We start from the raw sequence: 27618 nt of genomic DNA, 5'->3' as shown, positions 1-27618 counted from the left end.
AAGTCTCTCCAAGCCTCTCTGTATTTCTCCTGCTGGTCATTTCTTACAGAACAATAATATTCCATAACATTCATATACCATAATTTACCCAACCATTCTCCAGTTGATGGACATCCATTCATCTTCCAGCTTCTAGCCACTATGAAAAGGGCTGCCACAAACATTTTGGCACATACAGGTCCCTTTCCCTTCTTTAGTATTTCCTTGGGATATAAGCCTAGTAGTCCTCACTGTTAATATATTATGATTCTGCTGCAGTCCTATTGTTAAGTTCCTTTTTCCTCATTTCTTCTCTAATGAATTTCTTTATTCCTCCTTTTTCTTTACTTTGTTGAAGGAAAGCGTCTTTAAACTCTGTTAAGTATATCAGTTTATTTTAGTTCCTTCTCTTTTTCTTTCTTTCTTTTTTTTTCTGAGGCTATTGGGGTTAAGTAAGTTGCCCAGAGTCACACAGCTAGTAAGTACTAAGTGTATAAGGTTAAATTTGAACTCAAGTCCTCCTGACTTCAGGACTGGTGTTCTATCTACGTACAACATCATCTAGCTGGCCTTTCTACTCTTGTAAGTTTTCAAGGAACAGAGAGTTCTTTCTTCTTCTAGAACTGTAAATACTTGATTATCATTTAGTCCTTTCACAGTTCTTAAAGATAGATTTGTTTCTAGATTTTTCTCATCTCCTTTTGTTAGAGTTTTAAAGATTCTGTGCAAAATTATGGTTTTCTCAAAATATAATATGGTTTTCTCAAAATGGGCACTTAAATAACTTCTCTCTTTTTTTTTACATTTATATTTTTTACCTTTTTTTTTTACATTCACTTTGCTACCTATTAATTTTTATAAGTTATTTTTATAAGACTTTTTCTTTTGCCTTTTGCTTTTCATCTTAAAAGATTGTCTTTTTTTTTTTTATGTAATTGCTGCCAAATCTTGTGTGATCATGTATGTGATTCCTTGGAACTTGCTGTCTTTATTCCTAGATGCTTGTGGTGTTTTTTCTTTGAACATGAAGCTTGGGCTTTGATATTCCTTGAAGTTTTTCTCTCATTTAGTAATTCATCAGCTTTTAGGAGTTCAATTATCATCTTTATACAGGTCACATCTATATGCATAATATGCATATGTGTGTTTCCAGTCTTAATTCTCTTCTAAACCTTAATTATTCATCTCCAACTGCTTATTAGCTGTTGAAGTGTATATATCCTGTGGGCTTCTCAAGCTTAAAATGTTCCAACAGTGAAGTCATTATCTTTCACTAACACTCCTCTCTTCCCCCCAACCATCTCTCTTTCAAGCTTCCATATTTCTGTCAAGAGCATCCCCTCTTGCTTGGCATTCAGGTCCACATCTTGGTACTTCTAGCTCTTCCTCACTTAATCATTCAAGAATTGCCAAATCTTTTCACTTCTACTACACAATATCTGTTATGCTCAACCAGGGAATATTCAGCATGGAGAAGAAAAGATTTAGGGGAAAATGTGATAGTTACCTCAAGTATTTTAAGAGCTTTCATTTGGTAGATTAGGCCTGTTGTCATTGGCTACTGAGAATGGAAGTTTCAAAGAGGCAAATTTAGTTTTGACATAAGGGAAAATTCCCTAATAATTATAAGCATATATGTGAAACGAGTTTCCTTGGGAAGGGTAGTGGGATCCCCATTATTGAATATCTTCAAACAGAGATTGGATAACTGCTTATTGGGTATGTTGAAGAAGGGCTTTTCCCCCAGATATAAATTAGACTACAGAGTCATTTCTGTCTTTTCCAATTCTAAAATTCTGTCAGTATAGGACTACACTAGAATTCAACTTAATGAAAAATATTTATTAGAAACTTATGTGGCAAGCAATGTGCTGAGCTCTGGAGATACATGCAAAATAAAAGCAAGAGAGACCCTGACTTCTAGGAACTTCTAGGGAGAAACAGCACCAAAGGGAATTATTTCCAGGAAGGATGTTATAATTAGGAAAGTCATAGGAATGTTGACTCGAACCATGGAGAAGCCAATTAGCAAGTCCTTTCCAGGAGCAATGGTAATGGTGTTGAATTAGTATTCTCAGAGCCAAAACTTGACAGTGAAAAAATGGGAAAGCAGCATGGTTTTGAGTCTGTTGCAAGTTATATAAAGTTTGTTATTTGGGTTGTAGTGTATAATTCATCAAAAAAAAGCCAGTGTGGACCCAATGAGTCCTAAAGGAACAGAAGCAGAGTGAATGACAAGGATATGGTTTGAGCAAGCATTCAGAATGCCCAAATGAATCACATCCCCTGGTGCCTGCAGAAGGTGTGGTCTCAGATCCACTGTAGGTTACTTTTGAGATTTTAGTGGAGAAGCAGTCAAAATTCACTAAGTGTTTATATGTCAAGAGTTGTGCTAAGTGCTGGAATACAAAGCCAAGAATGAAATAGTAAATGTCTTCCAGGGAGTTACATCATCTTGTCTGGTGGAGACGACCTGTATCTTTAGAAATATACAAAGTAGATCCAAGACAATTTTGGGAGAATGGTATTAGTATTTACTAATCAGAACTAGCAGAAACATCAGGAAAACTATATGTCAAAGACTATCCTTGAGCTTATTTTGAAGAAAACTAGTGATTCTGAGAAACAAATAAGGAGTCCATTTTAGACACAGGGGACAGCCAGTACAAAGTTTGGAACAACTTGTGAGAAATGAGATAGTGAAAAGACCAAGTTGGCAGAATTCATGGCTTGGGGGAATATATATGGGTCTGATATGACCTTTTCAAATGACTATGGAGGAAAAAATATTTAAACATATAAAAACAACTTTTTAAGTGGATTTCATTGGATATCAATCCCAATAGCCCTAATTTATCCCATCCTTTACAGACACATGATGAGAAGACTGATACAGGACTCAGCTAGCTGAACAGCTATAAAATGCCCAAATCTGGGTCCACAAAACCAATTCAGAGTGAAAATTCTGACAGTGACGGCAACATGGTAGAAAAACCATCTGGAAGAAAGGTAAAAATCATTCTACTTAAAATAGATCAATCATTTGGGAGCAGAATAGAGCATATGGCCATTTTAGTATTTTTGAAGCATAACCAATAATAAAATTTAAAAAGTAGTTTTAGAGAGAGTAATTAAGATATGGGAATAAGTTTTAATTATGTTGATAAAATATATAGATTACATCAATAAATTCATAAATAATTTAAAATTTCAAGAATGGAGAATATATGAATAAATGAATCCATAGATAAGTCAGAATTTCACTTTTCTCTCTCATAACTATCAGTACTGCTATAAAATTGCAAAATTGTCTGGAGTTAATTTTACCTCATTTCTCTTTCTTTCCTTCTTTTCTGGGGAATTAGCCATCCTTTTAAAGAACTCAAATCAGTAGTAGGCAGCAAGTATTATCCCATTGTTTCAGAAATAATGATAATTAGTATTTATAGATAACTTTTAAGTTTTGCAGCATAATTCACAAATATTTCACTTTATCCTCACAATGACTCTAGAAGGTAGGTAGTACCCTGTGCCTCTATTCACCTTCTATTTTTTAGAAGCAAACTTTATTTTCAAGGCCTTTGTTTGTTTAAGGTTTGTATTTAAGAGATCTTGTTCATCATTAATTTTATTGTTCATGGAATTATACTTGAGTCAGACTTGCTAAGAGTATACCTAACTTCAGACTGTTACTCTCAGGGTTGCCCAGTACAAAAATTTCCCCTTTTAATGCTAAGTAGGTGAGTAATACATACAAAGTAACTGACTATTTGGGATCCATCTTCTCATTTTAAGTGGAAGTTTGGAAGAGTAGTTCAGGACATTTTCTATATATATTTATTATACACCACGATGTAGTGTGTGAATGACAAAAGTATATGCTTTTAACAATAAGTATTGAAGAAGAACTATTTGGTACTGGAATAGTGATAGAAAACTTAGAGGATTTTAAGATTTTTCTTTAGAAAGGAACAAACATATCTGGTCTAATCCACTCATTTTACAGATGAGGAAATAACCCCAAGGAAGTTAAATGACAAATGTAATGTCATAACATAGCTGGGAATTTGTCCTAAAACTTAGGACTGTGAGTTCAGTTTTCTTTCTATCACATCATGCTTTAAAGAGGTCATGATTTGTAAATTGAACTTGAACGATAGATACAATTTTGATACTTAGAAAGGAGGTTGCCCTTGGTTAGATTAGAGATCATCCAGGTGAAGCAGGTGTGATGTAGACTCCAAAAATCTGGATTAAATTTCTATAGCTGACATTTATTAACTAGGAGATCATGGACAAATCAGTTAATCACTGTAAAGTGAGAAAAACTAGTACGTAAATACATGCTTCACGGGGGTTGTTGTGAGGAAAGTGCTTTATTAATGTGAAACAGTGACAAGAAAACAGATTGTGTATTTTGGGGGTGTGAAGCAGGTGGTGGATAGGGAATTAGATTTAGGAATCAACAACAAAGTAAAGGATTATAAACAGTATAAAGAGACCATCTGAAAACATACAGCATGAATTTAAAATATGACAGATTAACCCAGTTCCTTGATTCTGTCTAGCAATATTTTATGATCTAGGAATAGGCATAAAGAATATAAATTGAGAGTAATACAGGTTAGGTATTGTTATATGAAAGGTCAGGAATTGAAGAAGTCTTTGGTGGTAGGCAACCATTGAAATAACTGACCATGGAAATCTTAGGGTAGGGGAATTATAAAGGGTGTGTGTGTGTGTGTGTGTGTGTGTGGTGTGTGTGTGTGTGTGTGTATATATATATATATATATATATATATATATATATATATATATATATATATATATATATATATATATAAATAAAATGTATGTATATATATGTACACCTTGATGAGGCAAAGTATAAGTTCAATATGTATAAGGAAATGGGAATGGTTTTTAACATAAGGTGATTGCGATTGGAAAGAGGGAGCATACAATCTTATGATTTTGCAGGTTGACTAATACCTTATTGAACACTAGAACCAGGTCTTGACCATATGGGCAGAGTGGGAATCATATGTACTTGCTTCATGGGGAATGGCAGCTATGAAATCAGTATGTCATGTGACTCTCAGCAGAATTTACCAAAGAGATGAGTGAAAAGGAAAATAAGCCACATGCTTAAAAATATTCAGGAAAGTAAAAAGGAGCCCTGGAAGACAGAACTAGAGCAGTGGGGTTTTCTGATAGGTGGTATAAAACCGTGGATTGTGACTTCATATGAAGTTGCTTAACTGTATGTGGGGGACGGGTCTTGAAAAATTTGGCAGCACTAAAAGATATCAATCCTGTCAAGACTTAATTCTTTATTTAAAAATAAACAAGCACATCCATCTCAGTATGGCATATTTGCTTTTTGTCTTTAATAAATAATAAACTTATATCTATCTATATCTATATGTAGATATAGATATATATATACCAAGAACTGTTCTTAAAATAAATTTCTTATTATTAATAAATGTTTGATTTGTATACCTGTTTTATATTCTTATATACCTAGAGTCACATAAAAATTTCTCAGACAGAAAGAACTCATCATTAGTAGAAAAAGTTTAAGAAACTTCAGTATAAACAAATGGACACAATTGATAATACTCTCTTCAATCAGAAACTAATGCATTTCAAAGGTTTAGAACAGAAAGCACTTATTATTTGAAAGGCATATTTAGTACACCTTCTTCCAGGACTTTTAACATTATAATGGGAAAGATAAGAAAACAAATAACACTATGAAGAGTAAGAGCACAAAGGTTCTGGTAAAGTGCTATGAGAAATTTGAGGATGATGAGATTGCTTTCATGTGGGCAAGGGGAGAAGGAAGTTAGGGAAGATTTCCTGGAGGAGATGAGATCTGAGTTGGCTCTTGAATGAAGTGAAGAACTTCAAAAAAGGCAGGGGGAAATCCATTCCTAATATGAGTAATGGCTTGAACAAAGGCAAGAAGACATGAAAGGATAAGATAACAACTGGTGATGGTAAAGTGGTCCAGTTTTTTAACTATTTGGAGTTAATGGTTCATTTTTAGTGATTATTAAACAAAGGAGACACTCAGGAGTTTTTGAGTAGAGAACTTATATGATCATAGAAGTGTATGGAGAACATGACTTAGTTTTGCAAGATAGCCTGGAGACATGACAAACTAGTTTAGGCAAGAGTTAAATCAGTTGCAAGAATTGAGAAATTATAAGAAAGGGCAGGAATAGAGGGGGTTAAAGAGTTTGTAAATTTGAAATATGTTGAATTTTAGATATCCACTTGACATCCAATATGAATCTATATTAAATATTTAGTAATTGCACAGTATCATGCTAGATATTCTAGATAGTATCATGCACTAAAACAGAATAATAGAAAGGATGTGGTCTCTACCTTTAAGGAATTTACAAATATAGTTTGACTTCTTGACACAAATATAGTTTGACTTCTACCTCTTCTTGATTTTATATTATTCATTTTCTGTCCTCACAACAGGCTCTTCTTTCTTTCCCCTTCAGGGTTAATATTCTCCAAGATGTTTTCTTCCCACCTCTCTCTTGGCAGCCATTTTAAATTTCATATCTTTAGAGTTGAATTGTAACATGTTAGAGTTTTCAGGATCCTTAAAGGTAGTCTGATCTAACCCATGAATCCTGAATTTACAGTTAATACTTCACCCCTTCTTGACCTCCAGTTTCATATTTTTATCTATTTTGATATCTGTATGTCACTTCAAATTCAATATATTCAAAAATCTGATCTTATCATCTTCTCTCCTAAAATCTAGTCTGCCTCCTGACTTTTTCTTAATAGCCCTACTGAAAAGCTTGGACTAATATTGATTTCTTCCATCTTGCTTACCCAGTATGCCCTTTTAATTGCTGAATCTTAAAGATTTTACTTCCATAATCTCTTGTTTCCATTCCCTGCTCTTCTTTCTACTCAGCAAATATTTATTAAATACTTACTAGTGTGGTAGGTGAAATACAAAGTTTAAATAAGTCATGGTCCCTGCCTTCTTCAACATATTGGAGTAAATATGACATACCTAGTTTTTGTATATTATAATTATTTGTATATGAGACAGAAAACTAGTATAATGTGATTTCTGAGAGAAGTATCCTCCTGACTGGTGGATCAATAGGAGGTAGCATATCAGTTAGAGTCTAAAAAATGGGTAAGAATACATATATGGAGAGTGATGAAGGGAAGAGCTCTCCAGCCATAGAAACAGCATGAACAAAAGGCACAAAAAGAGAAAAATGAAGTAGGAAAATTATGTTCCATGCTCCCACTACACCCTAAGATCAAGATCTTAGACCTCTCAAGTATTCTTTTGCAATATAGCCTTCTGTGTGGTACAGAGATGGCGAGGGGTCACCATTTAATAAAATAAAGTTGGAGAGATCTCAAGAAGCAAAGCAAAGTTTATTGTACATTTTCAGGAAAAGGGTGTCCCAGCCCTCCAGCAGACAATGGAAGGGAGGAAGCACCTCCTGTGGGCAGGATTAGCACCTTTAATCCCTAACTCAAATACCCTCTCTCACTACTGACCCTCATCCTCTTTGGCTGAGGGTCTTACATTCTAAACTCAAGATCTACTTGAGAAGTTGAACTTGACCAATAAGTACATAGTTGCCCACATTTGACTGAAATAGGGAGAAAATGATGTTATGGGAGGATAATGAGAAGGGAACTTAAGCATGCTCTTGATTCAATCTTCAAAGTCCTTCAGACCTACTGAAACTGAAGTAGATGAAGCCTTACTCGATTTTCACAACTGTTTTGAAAGATCTTACCTCATCTCATTCACTGCCAAACATTGTCATTTTAGAGTCCAAATTAGTTCTATACACTGTTCCTGCTGGATTAATCTTCTACAGCACAACTACAAGGGCGTGAATGAAGGGAACAACATCAGTAGAGATGGGGGGAAAATTAATTCTTAACATGAAGATTTCTTGAGCAAAGTCAAGAAGATGAGAGAGAGCCAGGATAACAACATGGGGAGAACAACTACCATAATCACAAATCTTCAGTAGCTTTCTATTGCCTGCCAAATGAAATATAAATTCCTGGCATCAGAAGTCTTCTACAATATAGTCCTATCATATTTTTACAACCTAATCTTTCATCTTCCCCTTAAATATATTGAATTCTGCTACTAAATTAGTCAGAATTTGAAAAAAATAAAACCATAACCTGTGGCCTTGTTTTCCAACTCTATTTAATGGAATATAGTATAGGGTATTTCCTCTACCATGAATGCTGCTTCTGTCAGTTCTGCCTATTGAAATTTTAATTTCCTTTCAACATTTATTTAAAGTGTCATCACACTTCATGAAACCTTTCCTGATCCTATGCTTAACTCCCAAACAAAGAGTAGTTAATTTTAAATGAGTAAAAAAGTCAAAAGAGCTCTGACTATACAAAGCTGTTATGGAGACAGGAAAAATCAGAACACAAACCTGGAAGAGTTTTTTACAAAGGCAAAATGACTACAAGTAAAGCTTCAAAGGGGGATATGAATTGATCTCCAAGTCAAAAGGCTCTCTTGGAAGAGTTCAAAAAGGACCTTAAAAAAGAGACATAGAAAAAAAAAAAAGGTAGAAAGAATTATGAAAGTTGTAGGGGGAAGCCAATAGGTGAAATGGAAAAAAAAAATCCACTGAACAAAATAACTCCTTTAAAAATACAATTAGCCAGAGGTAAAAAAAAGTTAACTGAAGAAGATCATTAGCTAAAAATTAGAATTAAACAAATGGAATTAATGACTCAACGAGACATCAAGAATCAGTCAAACAAAACCAAAAATATTGAAAAAAATGTAACATACCTCATTGGAAAAACAATTGACCTGGAAAATAGTTGCAAGAGAGATAATCTAAAAATTATTGTACTGTCTGAATGTCATGATGAAAAAAAAAAAAGATCCTGGACAATATCAAGAAATCTTCAATACCCTGTACCTTAGAATCAGATGGTAAAATAGTTGTTGAAAGAGACCTCCTAAAATCACCTCCTGAAAGAGACCCTCCAAGTAAAAACTCCAAGGAATATTGTAGCTAAATTCCAGAATTATCCAATCAAAGAAAATACTGCAAGCAGCCAGAAAGAAACAATTCAAATATTGAGGAGCTACAATCAGGATTTTCTAAGATCTAGCAACTACCACATTAAAGGATCGGAGGCCTGGAATATGGTAATCCAGAAGGCAAAGGATCTTGGACTACAATCAAGAATCAACTACCTAGCAAAATTAAACACTATCTTATTGAAATAGGGGATTTTCAGTCAAAGTTAAAAAGAACAATATTTAACTCTTCTTGGAGAATCAACACTACGGATAGCTATGGAAGCAGCCCCTTGAATGTAGCAATTGGGACAAAACTAAACTGTGGCATCAGTTTTTCTTGAGCTAAGGAAGTAAAATAGTTTCCCTGCCTCCTCAGAGAGCCAGTCCAACTTAGTTAAAACAGGTGTTACTCCTAATATATCCCATCCCTTGGGGTTGCTAAAATTTTCTAGGTGACCTTCCATCAGTAAAATAATTTTAAAACAGGTCTGGTGGTTGTACTGAATACAAATTGTAAAGGTCCGGAATTTTAAAGGTCCAGTCATCTCTAAGTTGTCCTTGGGGACTGCCGTCTCAACTCAATCCCAGACTAGACTCACACCTTGCCCTCCTGCCCTCCTCTTTTATCCTAGCAGAGATTGTAGTGAGAACTCAATGGGGCTTGTGAGAAAATTACTTCAACCAATGAACTTGCTCCTCCCAAAGGTTGTGTAAACTCCTTTCAGAAGTTCAAAGGTGCAAACTCCCTCTAAAGGCCGGAACTAAAGGTGTGAATTCTGAGCTAGCGAATTGCCCAGACAACCTGAGTTCTCACCTTGTAATCCTAACATCTCCCCCTTTCTTTTAATTTAGAACATAAGGTGGTCATGACCTTGAAACATAAATCTATCAATAGGGGAGATATTACATATAATTACGTAAATATATAGTAACATAACACATGCTAGAAGTATATAACAAATAACATGATCAAATAATCATAAATTGAGAATATATAAATGTCCATAAGTCCATTGTCCATTAGTCTTATCTTGTGTTAAGAAATCCAATGATTCCTGCTGGTTTTAAAGTTCTTTAACAGTCTTATCTTGTATTAGGGAATCTTTAACAGTCTCCTTATCAGCCATGCTCTTTCAGTGTCAGATGTTTCTTAGATCTTCTCCTTTGTTTTAAGGTTTATCTCTTTTTCTGTCTCTCTCTGATAGACAAGGCGAATAAGACTTGTTGGCACCCATCTGATTCCTTCTCCATCTGAAGAAATACAAGCAAATCCTCTCCCCCAAGCAGTTAACCTATCTGGTCCATTCACCACTTTCTGGGTCTCTCCACATCACCTGGCAATTATCTAAGGACAGTGGAGCTGCTTGCACTGGACACTGCCCTTCTGGTGGGTTATAAAACCTGTCTTCCGGAGCCAGTGCATCTTTGTCAAAAATTAGAAAATTAATAGTATAGAGAACTAAATTTAGAAGTTCTCTAGGGTTACCTGTGGCTCCCCCTTTCTTTTGTTTTTGGAGGAGTGTCTTAATGTCTCTGTTTCTTCTCTCTACTATTGCCTGACTTTGCGGATTAAAAGGTATACCAGTGGTGTGTAAAATCTTATATTGGGCACAAAAGTGTGCAAAATATTTAGAAATATATGCAGGTCCATTATCTGTTTTTATTTCTTGTGGCACATCCATAATTGCAAATGCTTAGATAAGGAATTCAGTGACCACTCGGGCTGTCTCTTTTGCTGTTGGCACTGCAAAAGTGAATCCTGAAAAGGTATCTACCACCATGTGGATAAAAGACAGATGACCAAAAAATTTATAGTGGGTCACATCCATTTGCCAGATTTCATTGGGTCTCAAACCACGAGGATTCTTCCCTGGAGGGAGTGTAGGAGCGTGGAAAGGAAGGCAAGCTGTACAGCTTTTTACTATGCTCCTAGCTTCCTCTCTTGTTATTCCAAATTGTAAATGTAAAGTTCGAGCAGCTTGATGATATTTAGAATGAGATTCTTGTGCTTCCTGAAATAAAGGAGTACTGGCTAACATAGTTAAAAGGCTATCTGCCTTTGAATTTCCATCAAAAATAGGACCTGGAAGTCCACTATGTGAGTGGACATGCAAGATATAAATCTTGCCTGGATGCTTTCTCACTTGCTCTTGAAGTTCCTTAAAGAGTTGATAAATATTAGAGGCTGCAAATTTTATTTGGGCTATGGCAATTCTTTGTACTACACCTACTGAATAGGCTGATCAGTAAGTATATTTACATCTCCTGGGTAATAAATAAGAGTTAGCATGATAGCAAACAATTCATTCTGCTGAGTGGACTGAAAAGGAGTCCTGACTACTCTCTTTATGGTTAAATCATGAGAGTATACAGCACAAATATTTTCTTTGGAGGCGTCTGTAAAGATTGTTGGTCCTTTAAGAGGAACCTTAGAAATCTTTTCTTCAAAAATCCATCGCCAATTATGTAGTAGCCGGGTTATCTTTAATGGAGACCCATGTGCAAAATTTGGAGCTGTGGCCAACAAAATTTGCCATTCTGGGATGGTCTCACAGCATACATTAATTTGTTCCTTAGTATAGTATGTGTATATTTTTTCAGGACTTATCCCAGGTAATTGTACTACTCTCTTAATAGCCTTTAATAAAATTCTAGCCACAAGCACTGGCTAAGGAGTAAGGCTTTGTTCTGGTTGTGCTGGGAGGTTCACCCACTCAATCACACTGTCTCTTTGATGAAGGACTGCTGAAGGTGCCTCTTTTGTAGCAAAAACTGATATTTCCAAGAGTTTTTGAGTGACTCTTTCAACCACATTGGATAAAGCCAGTTCAACTTCTCTCAAAACCTCTTGTGCTACTTTTGTAAGCTGGCGTGGTGAACTTAAAGCACTTTCTCCCCTTAAAATGTCATATAGAGGTTGCAGTTGATTGGTAGTTAAGCTTAACACTGGATGCATCCATTGGGTATCTCATGTTAATTTTTGGAAATCATTTAAGGTGTCCAACTTCTCTGTTCTTAAAGAAAGCTTTTGTACTGTGAGTGTCTTAGGATATACTTCATATCCTAAATATTGAAAAGGAGCATGTCTTTGAATTTTTTTCTGTAGCTATATGCAGTTTGTAGTACTTTAATGTTTCCATGGTCTTTTGTAGACATGCTTCTAACATTTGTTCCTCAGGTGCACATCCCAAAATATCATCCATATTATATAACAATATTACTTTTGGAAATGCTTTTCTTACTGGAGCAAGAGCAGCAGCAACATATATTTGGCACAGAGTAGGGCTGTTTTTCATTCCCTGTGGCAAAACTGTCCATTCACATCTTTTATAAGGCTCAGCCAAATTAACACTAGGCACTGAAAAAGCAAATCTTTTCATATCCTCCTTATCTAGAGGGATAGAATAGAAACAATCCTTAATGTCTATAGCCCAAAGAGGCCATTCTCTTGGCAACTGGGTAGGAGATTGAAGTCCAGGTTGAAGAATTCCCATAGTTTCCATCTGTTCATTTACTCTTCTTAGATCAGTTAACATTCTCCATTTTCCAGATTTCTTTTTTCACCACAAATACTGGGGAATTCCAAGGACTTAAAGAAGATTGTAAGTGTCCTTGGTCAAGTTGCTCCTGTAATATATCTAATAAGGCCTGAATTTTATCACTTCTAAAGGGCCACTGTTCTACCCACACTGGTGAATCAGTCTTCCACTGAATAGGAACCAGTGAGAGTGCAGGTAGCCTTCAACAGCAGCCCTGCCTAAAAAACCAAAGTGCTTATTTGTAATCCTATGTGCTGTAAAATGTCTCTTCCCCACAGATTGATGGGGATTTTTTCAACCACAAAAGGAGTAAAAACTCCTGTTTCACCTTCAAATATCCATTTCAAAGGCATAGCACTAACTTCTGCTGCTATTAATCCTCCTACCCCAGATATGTAGGTGTCTGCCTTAATCCTTGGCCAGTGACTGGGCCAATTGGCACCTCTAATAACTGTACGATCTGCACCCGTGTCTACCAATCCTTCAAATGGTATTCCAGTTATATAAATAGTAAGCATAGGTCGGTCAGCTGTCACAGCTGTTGTCCAATATATTCCTGGATTTTGTTCATTGGAGTCAGAATCTGGGTGACTATCACCAGGTTGCTTATTAGGGGTACATAACAATAAACCTGATGCTACTACTTCTCCTGGTTAATAAATCACACATTGTCTACCTGTGTTAGTGACTGGGATATTAGCTACATGTTCTCCAGTTTCCCACATCAGTGTATGGATGAACACTGTTTTGTAAGCACTCTCAGAAGGTGAAATGGTCAAGCCTACTGTGCCTGGAGGCAAAGGATCCAAGGCTGAACAGGAACAGATTTCACTTCTCCAGGGAATATCTCAGTAGTCTCTATTGCATACAACTCTATTTTTCCTAATTTCAATCTCTTTCTTCCATCTGATTGCTTTTTGGGGTAAATTTCTCTGGATGTAACCTTGGCTGCCATCATGACCCACTTGGGGGGCTGAAGCTGGGCCCCACCTCTCATTTCCCTGGGTCAATCTAAATTCGGAGGCCCAGTAGAGACCCTTGTGGCATTTTGGACATGGCATTTTAGGTCTTCTCTCATCCTATCTTCTCACTCTATCTCCATATCTACTCTGAACTCTTAGATGTCCAATTTTTCCATATTGGAAACATCGACGAATTTCTCTAGAAGTCCTTTGCCAAGAGGGACCCTGTCTTTCCATGTTCATCAAAGTCCGGGTATAAAAAGAATTTGTTCCCACTGTAGCACATAGTCTTATGATCTCCTCTAAAGGAGCATCTTTGTCTAATTCTCATATAATTCTTTTGCAAATCTCATTGGCATTTTCCTTAGCCAGATGTCTGGTCATCATTTCTGTAGCTGCATTTTCTCCAGTAGTTCTTTTGACAGCAGTTTGCACACGTCCCACAAAATCCGCAAAAGGTTCATTGGGACCTTGCTGTATTTTAGTGAAAGCCTCCCTCTGATCTTTCTGTCCAAGGAGGGCACCCCAAGCTTTTATTGCAGCCTTAGCAATTTGCTCATACACTGTCAGCTGACCCGGGCAATATTCAACACAGCCAATGACTGCCTCCAGTCATTGATACAAATCAAAAGAAAACATGAGTTTCTTACCCTCTCTGTACCAGCTAGGCCAATTCTGGGACTGACCTCCTTGAGAACCGGAAGCAGAAAGATCTCTAGCACAGTGTGAAGTGAGCACTGGAGCTGCTGTGGAAGTAAGAAGAATGGGTATTTCTGAGGGCAGTGAGAAAAGGGGGCTTGCCCTGAAGCCTTAGTGCTAGTTAGTCTGACCCTGGATTCTCAAACTCTGTGGCAGTGCCACAGACAACCTGAGTTCTCACCTTGTAATCCTAACAACAAATAATGAAAATAACATAACACATTTTAGAACAATGGGAAGGTGATGTCAGGAACAATTCATAAAAATCTTCTTAGAATAAAACAGTCATGTCACCCAGAAACAACAACAGGAAAATTTTCAGAAACATTCATTTCACTGAATTCATTGTCACTAGACCCAATGTCTAATTCATATGAATTAGAATAATTAAGAAGTATAAGCATCTTGCATGGAACCTGTCCCAGAGTTTTAGTCTATCCCAAGATCAGTTTAGCTAGTGAGCATTTATTGGGTACTCAGGCACTATCCTAAATTAGGGTTACAAATGTATGCAGGGACAAGACAGTCCCTGCCCTCAAGGGGTACATACTTCTTGGGAGATAATATAAAGGGCGCCTGGAGAACCTGGCATTTGAACCTGGCACCACCTTTGTGGTGGTCCTCCTGCCTCCTCCACAGAAACCAAGACACATTCCAGAGGACCTCCAGAAAGCTAGCCCAAGTCCCAGGCAAAAAGACAAGATTTTGAAGGAAATAATAAGGAATTTGGACATTAACACCTAGCTATTCTTATGGTAATTATTCTGCTAAACAAAGACTGGTCCAGAGACCTCCAGAAAACCAACCAGAACATTACAATCATAATTGATGATTAAACTGTTAAATTTGTCAATCATTGCCCTTAAGCCAGCCACCCCTCCAAAATAGCAAATTTTAGTGGCCATATCAGTGTCCCAGAAGTGGCACTGGTCTGGAACTCCTGATGGAGAAATCCCTCTAAAACAGAATTTTTAGAGGTGCACTCTTCAGCCCTATTCAGGACAGATACAATCATGGGCTTGACAAGACCTCCAGTACAACAGTGTTTCTCTGAGTTGTATGTGACACTCTTGGGAACAAAAACCTTAATGTCTGGGCAGAGTTGATAAAATAAGAAAGACTAGAAAGAGTAAATTGGGACTCTTTTCAACAGTAATTCATCCTGATTAAGAATATCTTCTTGAACCTACATTGTAATGAAGAACCCTGCTTCTACCTCAGATGCTACTAGTTTATCAAAGACATATATTCTAGGAAATAAGACATCTAGCCCTGATAATCTTGGATATTGATAATGAAGTTATTGTCTTTAGTCCATTCTAGCATTCCATGATACCTGCTGTTTGGGGATGATATGAACTATGGAAAACTCAGCCTATTGGCAAAGATCCCAGTCTTAGATCTTAGAAGTAAAATGAATACCCTGATCCTCATGCAAGGAAGACCTTGAAAATATAGCTAACATTTATATAGTGCTTATTATGTGTCAGGCATATACTTAGCATTTTACAATTAATATCTCATTTAATCTTCACATTAACTCTGGAAGGTAGGTCCATTTTACAGAGAGAAACCTGAGCCAAACATAGGTTGAGTGATTTGCTAGGGTCAACAAATAGTAAACATTTGGAGTCAGATTTGAACATTTCTTCCTTATTCAGTGCTCTCTACTGTGCCACTTACCTTCTTCAATAAGGAAAAATATATGTTTTGTAAAGGCAATAATGATGACCTATCATGATGCCATTGTCATTAATGCAAGATAAAACTAGCATTGTTATTTCAGTCCTTGAATTAGGTGTAAAATGTATTGAGGGCAAAATTCTTGCCTTTTAATGGAGGAAAGGCCAATATAATCAATTTTCCAATTAGGACAGGTCAAGAACTATGTGGGAACATAACATACTAATCTTTTGAAGATAGAAGCTATGATTAGCAAGGAAAAATGCCATTGAACAGAAATACCTATGTGTTACTTCAATGAGGGGACTGCAGTACAGCCTTATGTCTACATTGGTGATGGCCCCAGTCACTAGTCTTTGTTTGCTGTTTTTATTAAGGCATTAAACTGATTAGTCAGTTGAATAGAGAGTATATGATAGCATACAAGCAGCTGTGTAGCATTAACAGAATTCCTCCATTGTTCATTCTTTACAAGCTTCAGGCTACTCATCCAAACCAATAGTCACTGCCCAGAAGACAGAATAAATAAAATCTTCTCTTACCCATTCCTCAAGGTTCTGCCATTGTAGTTTGGCCTTTTAGGAGGACTTGCCCAGAATCTTCATCCTGTGGAGAATCCCCAGTTACTAATGCTTTCAGGTAGTAGGTTACCTTTAACACCCCTCTGAAATGAAGTGTGTAGAGAGATATTATTCATCCAAGCAGATCCTGACAAAGAAGCTTAATTTCACCTCCATTTTTGCAATAATCTTTTTTCATATATGTAATCTTGGTACATTTAATTTTGGTTATAGATAATATGAAGTGATGTTTCTTTGAGAGCAAGAGTCCTTATTGAAAATAAGTGCATTAATATGAGAAAACTGGGACACTAATATATTGTTGGTGGAATTGTGAACGGATCCAAGCATCTGGAGAGCAATTTGGAATTATACTCAAAAAGTTATCAAACTGTGCATACCCTTTGACTCAGCAATGTTTCTACTGGGCTTATATCACAAAGAGATCTTAAAGGAGAGAAAGGGACCCACATATGCAAAAATGTTTGTGGCAGCCCTTTTCCCAGTGGCAAGAAACTGAAAACTGTGTAGATGCCCATCAGTTGGAAAATGGCTGAATAAGTTATGGTATGAATGTTATGGAATATTACTGTTCTATAAGAAATGATCAGCAGGATGATTTCAAAGAGGCGTGAAGAGACTTACATGAACTGATGCTAAGTGAAATGAGCAGAATCAGGAGATCATTGTACATGGAAATAACAAGATTATACGATGATCAATTCTGATGGATGTGGTTCTCTTCAACAATGAGATGATTCAAACCAGTTCCAATGATCTTGTGATGAGGAGAGCCATCTGCACCCAGTAAGAGGACTGTGGGAACTGAGTGTGGTTCAAAAGATAGCATTTTCGCTCTTTTTGTTGTTGTTTGCTTACATTTAATTTTTTTTCCTTAATTTTTCCCAGTTTGATTTGATTTTTCTTGTGCAGCAAGATAATTGTATAAATATTTATGCTTATATTGGATTTAACATATAATTCTACCATGTTTAACATAAAAAAAATAAAAAATGAATAAAATTCCTTTTCCAGAGAGAGAGAGAGAGAATGTCTCATTAGAAGAAATTTGTTCTGTTAGGTTTTTTTTTGTTTGTTTTTTTGCTACCATTTTAACAAAGTTCAAAGAAATAGATTTCTTATTTAGATTGTGAATATGTATATTTGAAATGAACTGTATATTTAAGGTAAACACAGCTGTGTTTGTTTCAAGAAAGCTAATTATTTGTAGAATGCTTTGATAAATTTAGTGCAAAGAAGCCAGGATAGTATTCTAGTTCACATTAGGCCTCCACATAGTTGAGATTTAATTCTAACCTCTCTTTGTCTTTAAAATAACAAGAAAATGGAATCAACGTAAATATAATTATTTGTACTAACATAGGAGTCATAATATTTTTCATTTATGTAGCATTTCAAGGTAGTAAAATACTTTATATACATCATCTCATTTGACCCCACTGTGAAAAATCTCTTGTTTTGAGATGAGTAAATGGAGGCTTAAAAAGGGGAAGTGATTTATAGTCTAGAGGCAGCTAAATGGTGTATCAAGACACTTAACATTTACTAACTTTGTGACCCTGGACAAGTCACTTAACCCCAATTGCCTCAACTTCAACAACAACAACAACAAAAAAGATTTATAGTCTAGTGTTTGAGATAAGCTCTACCTGAAGTTTTCCTAATTCCAAAGGATATGATCTAATATATGTTCTGTGAATCAGCAAGCATTTATTAACTGTTTACTATGTACAAAGAGTTAACAAAGACAAAGATATAACAGTCCCTGCCTTTAAGGAGCTTATATTATACTGGGAAAAATAACATAAATCCATATAAGTAGGCAGTGTAAATAGTAGGTGATTTCAAAGATAAGACACTAGTAGCTGGGAGAATCAGGAAAAGTCTCATCCAGGAAGTAGCACTAGGCTGAATTTTGAAGGGAGACCAATATTATAAAAGAAGTTAAGGTGAGAAAGGGAACAACAGCCTGAGTAAAAGGACAGTCAAGAGAAGGTGTGGCATTTTTGACTCATCTGAAGAGTGCTTGAAGAGAAGTAATACAAATAAGCCTAGGCTGAAAGCAAGTTGTAAAATGTCATAAATGCCATGGGAATTTGTATTTCTTTTTTTTTCTTTCTTTTTTTTTTTTTTTTTTTTTTTGAGGCTGGGGTTAAATGACTTGCCCAAGGTCACACAGCTAGGAAGTGTTAAGTGTCTGAGAGCAGATTTAAACTCGGGTCCTCCTGAATTCAAGGCTGGTGCTCTATCCACTGCGCCACCTAACTGCCCCGGAATTTGTATTTCGTCTGAGAACAGTAGTCTTACAGTTTTTTGATTGCTCCTATTATAAAGAAAATATACCCCAAATGTATATATTTATAAATCATGTGCATACATGTGTATGTACATATATATCATATATATCATCATGTATATCACAAAACACTGAAAATTTAACATTTAAAAAGATAAAGATAAAACAATATTTGATAAATATTACTTGGAATAGAAGAACCATGATGTAAATCATAGTCGATCAATAAGAGTCTCCTTGTTCTGCACATTTTGTCTGACCCAAAATGAAAAGCAAGGAAGAGGAAAGGTTCTCTTATTCACCAGTCATTATCCTGGAGCATATAGAGTCTGCCTTCAAATGCAAACGCAGTCTTGATGTAATTAGGGGGACAGCTGGTATACTGAAAAGAAGAGAAATATTTCCAATAGCACTGGGTACCTCATAATGATTTAGGTTATAATTGTCCTGAGACTCTAAATTTTCTTCTCTGAGAGAGAGAGAGAGAGAAGGAAAAAGGGGACTGAATTAGGAGAGCATTGAAGATTAAGAATAGATGTGTTTTTGTTGGATACCTGTCCCATAATTGCTTGTTGCAGGAAGAGAAAGATGAAACTCATCTTCTTGTCTTTTTATTAATTGTATCCTCAGGAGTTAGATCACGGTCCCCAATGGACCACAAACCCCCACTTTCAAGACCACTATCCTAGAGGCAAGAGAGAGCCATTGGAGCTTCTTGAACAAGGGAATGCAGAGTTATGCTTTAGGAATATTAGTTTCACAGATATGTGGAGGATGGATTGGAGAGGAAAGAGAAAGATCCAAAATGGGAGATCAAGTAGATTCTGCAGTAATCCCGGTGAGAGGTGATAAAAGACTGAATTAGGGTTTAGAATTGACAATTGATTGTTTATGTGGGGTGAGGAATTAGTAAACTCAAAAGTCATCAACTGAGATGCCTAGAAGGATAATAGTGCCCTTGATAGAAACTGGGAACTTTGGAAGAGGCATAACTTTTGGGGAAAGGCGGGCAGCACAGGGAGCAGGGAAGTGACAATGAATGAGTTCTGTCTGTCTATGTTCTCTGTGACCTCATTAGTTTCCATTGATTTTTAAATCATCTTTATGCATATACCTCCCAAATTACACACACATGAATTTGCATGTGCGTACACACACACACACATCTCTCCTGAGCTCTAATTGTATATCTCCAACTTCCTATTACAATATTTAAAAGTAGGTTCCTCATTGATATCTCAAACTAACATCTAAAATCGTGTTCATTATCTTTCTCCCTCCTCCCTTCTCTCCCTTTACAACATCTCTTGGCTGTGATCCCTTCTTATTCTTTTTACAACCACCCTAGTTCAGGCATTTAACTATCTCTTGCCTGATCTTTGACAAAAAGACTTCTCAATGGCCTCTCTACCTCAGGTCTTTGCTCCACTGTGAGCTTTTCTTCACAAAGTTGCCAAAGTGATTTTCCTAAAACAGGTCTGAACATATCACTTCCCTTCTTAATTAACTCCAATGAATGGCTCTCTATTATTTCTGGGATTAAATAAAATACATAATATTTAGCACTTAAAAACTCTTTGCAGCCTAAACCCAACCTGCCTTTTCAACTTTATTAAAGTGTTATTTCTCTTTATTCACTCTAGGGTCAGGTATAGTTGGCCCTCTTATAGGTTCTCACACACAGTACTCCCATTTCCTATTTGCCTCTGTACTGACTATCTCTCAGGCCTAGAATGTATTCCCTTATTTCTTAGTATATCCTTCGTTTCTTTCAAGACCCAGTTTAAATGTCACCTTCTACATGATATCTTTCCTGATACCTCTCAATTTCTAATGATCTCCTCTCCCTAGAAAATCACAGCCTATTTTACATACTCATGTATTATCTCCTTCTATATAAACATAGGGGGAATATAAATATTTGTAGCTACATGATACAGTGGATAGATTGCTAGACCTGTAGTCAGGAAGGCCCAAATTCGAATCTAATTTCAGAATTTATTAACTGTATAACACCAGTCTGTCTTAATATCTTCATCTGTGAAATGGAGATTATAATAACACCTACCTCCCAGGATTGTGAATATTAAATGAAATGATATTTATTTAACACAATGCCTGGCACTTAGTAGGTACTTAATAAATGCTTATTTCCCTTCTTCATAAGTAAGCTCTTTGAGGATAAAGCTCTTTGTATTTTCAGTTTCTAGGATGATTCTGGTTGTATTATTGATGTTTAATAAATGCTTATTGATGAATTAATTGTTTGTGATATTAGCAAGATATAAAAGTCCAGTTGGTAGTTGGTGACATGAGCTTGGAGCTTATTAGTGTCCAGGATGAGCAGTGGTATTGATCTAAATTTCGTCTGCATAAAGATGATATTTGAACCTATGAGGAAACTATAGGAAAACTTTCAAAGGCACACCTTCATCTGTGTCTCCCATGCATTTGTAAAAAGTATTCTAGTTTTGTGAAAACTCAGTCAACCTCACATTGTTCTTACCAGACAAGGCTTATAACAAGAGAAAAGATAAAAAGAGCCCATGAGCAGGGCCTTAAGTTATATTTACAGTTAGGGATGAGACAGGAATGATGATCCAGCAAAGGATATACAGAAGTAGCAGCCAGACAGGAGGAAGATGTAGAGGTCAGTGTCATAAATAATAATAATCAAGAAAAGAGAGGTCAGTATTCTCAGAGAGAATACTGCAGAGAGGTCAAGAAGGATAAGGACTGAAAGAAGGGCTATTGGATTTGGTAATAGTTCATTGATAATGTAGGAGAAGACAGTTGAGTGATGAGGTCAAAAGCAAAATTGTAAGAGAAAATAAAAAAGTAGAGCCTTAGGCTGCCTTTCTAGTAATGTGAATTATGCACATTTGTAAATAATATAATTATTTATATTGGCCCTAGAATGTGACTTCTCCCCTACATTTAAATATGTTTAAATTTTATTTAAATTACATTTTATTTGATATATATGTTGTTTTTATTAGAAATATAATAAAGTATATATAAGAAATAAATTTTTTTATTATTCTGAAATTATTATCTTATTACTGTTGATATTAATAGTCTAAATATTTAAATATTAACCATAATGTTGAAGAATTAAGCATTCTTTAATAAGAATAAGCCACATTGAGTATTTATCACAATAGGGATTAGTTCTCTTCCCTTTCCCCTTTCCCATCTTACTTATTTACAGTGCAGTGACAAAATAAAAATTTCTTTCTGCTCTTCCCTCCACATTAGAAATAGACACCATATCCCTCAGGCAAAACATCAACCTAAATTGAACTACCTTTTTCCCTCTCAATTGTTTGCACTTTTTCTGTAATTAAGAGGTTATGGCTGATAATTAAATGTTTTTTAAAACAGATTCCACTGTAATAACTATAAACAAATAAATGATTTGATTACCAAAAATAATTTATCATTGTTTAAATTTGTCAGTAAGAACCTGGCAGTAAATTTGCTTTAGACAAACTTTTTATATTAAAAACTTTGTTAATAGGTAGAGAAACATAGTGTAAGAAGAAAGACAGTGAGGACTCAAGAATAATGCCAAGGTTATGAAATCTAGTTGACTGGGAGAATGATGATACTCTAAACAGAAAGAAGGGATTTTGGAAGCAGGCGGGATTTTGAGAGAAACATAATGAAGTCATTTTTGAACATGTTGAATTTGAGATGAATATATATATATATATATATATATATATATATATATATTTAGTTTAAAATATCCAATAGATAATTGGAAGTACATAACTAGAGCTTGTGAGCAAAGTAGGGATGGCTATATAACTTTGGGAGTCATTTGCATAGAGATATTAATTAAGCTTAAGAAGATGGAAGCTGCCAAATTGGGGTAACAATAAGTAGGTCAGTTTTGTTGAGATAGAGAATGTGAAGAGAAGTAATAGGAAATGAGTCTAGAAAGGTAGCTAGAGCCAGATTATGAAGCCCTTTAAATGCCAAGCTGCTGTGTTTGTATTTTGCCATAGAGACAGTAGGGATTCACTAACATTCTTTAGCAGAATAATACAGTCAGACCTGTGCTTTGGGAAGATTTCCTTTTTAGTAGTATGGAGGATGGATTGGAGTAGTGAAAGAGTAGAAAGAGGGAGAGCAAGTTCAGAACTATCATAATAATCAAGAAAAGAGATAATGAAGACAAGAACCAGGGTAGAGGCCTTGTTAGTGGAGTGAAGTTTGGACTAGGTACAGGTATATTGGGAATTGGGAATTTTATTTTGAACATGTTGAATTTGATATATCTGCAAGAAAATTTTTCTTGGTCCTACTAGCTTCCAGAGATTCCCCCCTTAAGGGAAACAGTCTACTCCATCAATTCTATATCTTGTATGTATCTATTTATATACATTCTGTCTCTCCCACAAAATGAAAGCTTCTTGAGAGCAGGTATTCTTTTTTTCCTTTCTTTGTGTCCCCAGCACTTAACACCTGGCCTTGGACCTTAGTAAATATTTAATTAATTAATGTTTGTTGATTAATTACAAGTTGAGAATTAGTGATTTGAAACCAGAACTCAGGAGGATAAACAGAACTTTTGGATTTCTAGAAAATTGGAGGTTTTCATTCAAAGGCTGGATGTTGTAGAGATTTTTATTCAGGTATAGATTGAACTAAGTGATCCCTAAGATCCTATTCAAGTGTGAGATTCAATAAAATACCACAAAAAAAATCCAGTCAGTGCTGTAGGCTGCATGATATCTTGTTGAACATGTTTGTAGGAAGGTATTTTTATTTGGATTGCACTAGTCAGTAAACTATTAAGTGCTAGGTTGTGTTTTAAGCACTGGTCAGGCACTGTACTAAGTGCTGGAGATACAAAAAGAAGCAAAAGTTTGTCCATTAACCTCAAGGACTTCAAAATCCAATGGACTAGATTGCCTTTGTTATCTTTCTTATCTCTGAAATGCTATAATTGTGTGAAGTTCCTTTAGATTTGCAGAAATAGTATATAATTCAAGCTACTTTAGTTAAATGTTTTAGTTTATCCACTCCCAATCTAACCTATGTTATTGTGTGATCTCATCAGTGTTTGTATAACTTCCAACAATCCATATTCCAAACTCCAAGACTGTTCATTATTAGTGTCTTTGTTAATATGATCCCATAAGTTCACCCCAGGAGGACTATTTGGGGAAAGAGGTCCTTACTTTCTTTTGAATGCCCCTTCATGCTTCATGTCAGTTCTGTCTTTTGCACTTACGGATTTCCTTGACAGCATCTTTCATATTGGTGGTGTCAAAGACAAATAGCATAGTAACTTAGAAAACCACAACTTAACATTATCTGTATTGTATTATACTTTTATGTTGTTAAACATTTCCTAATTGCAATCTAATCTGGTTCAGCTGCTCCAGGGAATTTTGGACTCCCTACCTACAGGAATCCCTTGCCTATAATTGTTTCAAACTGCTCATGCCTACCAATGTATCTAATCCCATTGCCCTTTGGGTGTTCTTTAATTTCAGATGTTCAGAGATGATAACATTCCATAACTCAGGTAGTCTTACTATAGAAACTCAAAATCTTGTTGTTGTAGTTTTTATCCCAAACATTACTATTCATTCAGAGATTTATTTTCATGCAGTAGTTTTGTCTGAAACATAAATGTTTTTCTGTAGAGCAAAAATACAACTTACTCCTACCATTCCTTTCTCAACGAGTTATTTGTATATATAGTCTTCAATTTTTATTTCATTGTCAAATTTACACCAGTTATGGGAGTCTGTGTAATTAAACTAGATGAGTAATATGAAATATAGCAAGATGTTCAAGCTGGAGAAGGGAAGACTTAGAGAAGACATAATAAATATCTTTTAAATATTTGAAAGACCCTTAGAGGGATTATACTTGTTTAGCTTGGTTCCAAAAACCAGAATTGTTTGTAATGGGTACAATTTATAAAATCATAAAACAAAATCTTGTTTTAATGACATGAAAAATCTTAAGAGCCCTGAAAAAAACAGAATGGGCTGCCTTGAAAAGTAATTGATTGTTCTTCATTTGAGAGTTTCAAGAGAAGACAGGATATGATTATTTGCTGATTTTTTTATTTAATTTTTTTTTCATGCAAAATTCTCTCTTTTAGCAATTTGGAACTGAGTCCAAAGGGCTATCAAATTATGCTTAACCTTTTATCCAGCAGTGTCTCTACTGGGTTTGTGTCCAAAAGAGATAATATAAAAGGGAAAAGGACCCATATATGCAAAAATGTGATGGAATATTATTATTTTATAAGAAATGATTAGCAGACTGATTTCAGAAAGGTCTTGAAAGACTTGCATGAATTGATAATAAGTGAAGTGAGTAGAATCAAGAGAATATTGTACACAGCAATAATAAGATTATGTGATGATTACCTGTGATGGACTTGGCTCTTTTCAACAATGAGGTAATTCAAGAAATATAAATATATAAAACACATTTCCATCTTAGCCATGTCCAAAGGAGAAAAAAAAATAAAATAAAATTTGCTTTAGTCTGTACTCTGAATCCATCAATTCTATTTCTGACATGGAGAACATATTTCTTTTTTTGGGGAGGTGGGCAATTGGGGTTAAGTAACTTGCCCAGGGTCACACAGCCAGGAAGTGTTAAGTGCCTGAGCTCATATTTGAATTCAGGTCCTCCTGAATTCAAGGCTGGTGCTCTATCCACTGTGCCACCTACCTGCCTCATGGAAAACATATTTCATCATGAGTTCTTTGGAATTGTTGGTCATTATATTAATCAAAGTTACCAAGTTATTCAGAGTTTATTATATTTACAATAGTGTTGTTACTTTGCAAATTGTTCTCCTGTTCTCCATTCAAAGCAGACATCCCTAGCTTTATCAGAGCAATGTGACACTTGGATGTTAGTAAATTTTGAGTCATAACCACCATTATTACTTCCAATAGGGCACTTTAACATTCAGGCATTATTATTTTAAATAGGGGTAATGCCTGTCCCCATTCCATGGTAGCTCATTAGGTTTGAAAATTCTTACAGCTGGATTCAGAGTAAGTAGTTACCAATTTTATAGGGTTTTAAGTATGTTTAAGTGTTTTGCCTAGAAATAACGCCATGAGACAAATGGTACAAGTATCCCATTTTATAGGTGGGGGAAACAATAAAAATATATATTTAGTGCTATACAGTGTTAAAATAATAATAGCTAGCATTTATATAGTGCCTACTATGTGCCAGATACCATAATATGTGCTTTACACAGAACTGTGTGTAAATCGCTTTATTGATTTTTTAAAAACCCTGTGAAAATGATTATTATTTCCATTTTACAGATGAGGAAAACTGAGGGTATGGCAGTGACAGAATTGAAACCTTGGTTTCCTGACACCAAATCCCAACCAGTTTTTCAACTGTACTATTTTACATTTAGGCTTTGTCACACTTCCTTAACTATGTGGCAGGGAACCTTGACTGTGGTCATTCCACTTTATACTTTTCCCTTCTTTCAAACTGGCTTCTAACTCATCTATAATTACTAAGTATCAAATATGTGCTGGGCACTAGTTTGGGGTTGTATCTCTGTTTCCTTTATTTAAGAGTCTCTGATTATTGATATTTAGCTCAATTATGTACCAATTTCCAATGTTCATGCTTGTTCTTCCCCCCACCCTCCTATAGATTAGTTAGATATTGAAGATACAGAAATCTATGTGATATGTTTCAATGCCTATATAATTGTATACCAGAATTACTGATTGAGTCTTAATTTTCCCCAAACTCATACCTTAGTATTTAAGCTATTTTACTTCTATTTACATTGCCTTTTACAAATTATCATTGTACCAGCACTAATATAATTCTGTTCACATTTATGTTGGGTTTTTTTTTTCCAAATAGAGTAAAGAAAAGATTTCATCCTACAGCAAAACTCCAAAAGTCGATAGGAATGATGTGGGGAAAGAGATGAAGGAGAAATCTATGAAGCGTAAACTTCCATTTACCATTAGTCCGTCAAGACATGAAGATCGAGATTCAGACACAGGTAGAATATTTTTTGAAATTTTCTTTTCTGATCAACCTTGATCATTTTGTTATCATAATTCTTTCTTTAACCAATAACTTTTTTCTCCCCATCCATTTTCTGTACTCATATTTTCGCAATAAAATGATTTGTTCATTTAATAGAAGAGTAAAGTCATGTATCAGTATTTCATAGTGTTAACTAAACTATTAACTAAACTAAAAAATTTTGGGATTTTAGATCTGGAACAGATTAAACCATGGAGGCTCATTGTGGACAGTGAATCCATCCCATTTCTAAGATGCTTTATGCCTGACAAACTGTAATAATTTGCATGTATTTGGTGATATTATTTATTCCTAAATATGATTCAGAATGGATCAGAAATTAAGAAATCACTTAATATACTCCTAAAACTGTTGTTTAGATCACTGAACTAATTATTTACAAACTTACTAGACTGAAGACTGGACAGTACCTTAAAGACAAATAAATCCCTCTCCTCATTTCATAAAGTAGGAAATTGAGGCCCAGTGAGATTAAATAATTTACCCAAGATTATATAATTTAACATAAGATTGAATAGGGGGCAGCTAGATGGCACAGTGGATAGAGCACCAGCCCTGAAATCAGGAGGATCTGAGTTCAAATCTAGTAGCAGACCCTTAATACTTGCTAGTTGTGTAGCCCTGGGCAAGTCACTTAATCCTAACTGCCTCAGGAAAAAAAACCAACCAAACAAACAAACACATAAGATTGAATAGCAGGCCAATATTCTAGCAT

General features: G+C 35.4%; 1 protein-coding gene and 1 long non-coding RNA gene across 10 annotated transcripts in view; one reads left to right on the top strand and one right to left on the bottom strand.

Moving 5' to 3' along the window:
* The window catches only part of LOC141546961 (uncharacterized), a 37742-nt gene extending 21195 nt beyond the window's left edge, over nucleotides 1-16547 (bottom strand). Inside the window, exons 1-2 of the long non-coding RNA XR_012483475.1 lie at nucleotides 16487-16547; nucleotides 14213-14308 (exon numbers count right to left, since the gene is read on the bottom strand). This is a non-coding gene — a long non-coding RNA (uncharacterized LOC141546961). The remainder of the gene's footprint in view (nucleotides 1-14212; nucleotides 14309-16486) is intronic.
* ANKRD12 (ankyrin repeat domain 12) overlaps nucleotides 1-27618 on the top strand; it is a 168677-nt gene that overhangs the window by 44326 nt on the left and 96733 nt on the right. For 6 of the 9 annotated variants that reach the window (XM_074275099.1, XM_074275060.1, XM_074275088.1 and 3 more), the window contains 2 exons: nucleotides 2851-2988; nucleotides 26712-26856. In XM_074275099.1, coding sequence (XP_074131200.1) covers nucleotides 2902-2988; nucleotides 26712-26856 — 232 coding nt within the window. In that variant the 5' untranslated portion in view covers nucleotides 2851-2901. The remainder of the gene's footprint in view (nucleotides 1-2850; nucleotides 2989-26711; nucleotides 26857-27618) is intronic. The other 3 variants (XM_074275126.1, XM_074275117.1, XM_074275108.1) reach the window with 1 other exon arrangement.

This window comes from Sminthopsis crassicaudata, chromosome 1 (genome assembly GCF_048593235.1).
Source record: "Sminthopsis crassicaudata isolate SCR6 chromosome 1, ASM4859323v1, whole genome shotgun sequence".
NCBI lineage: Eukaryota > Metazoa > Chordata > Mammalia > Dasyuromorphia > Dasyuridae > Sminthopsis > Sminthopsis crassicaudata.
Note: the sequence above shows the minus strand (reverse complement) of the source record. Positions and strands in the feature narration are given on the sequence as shown.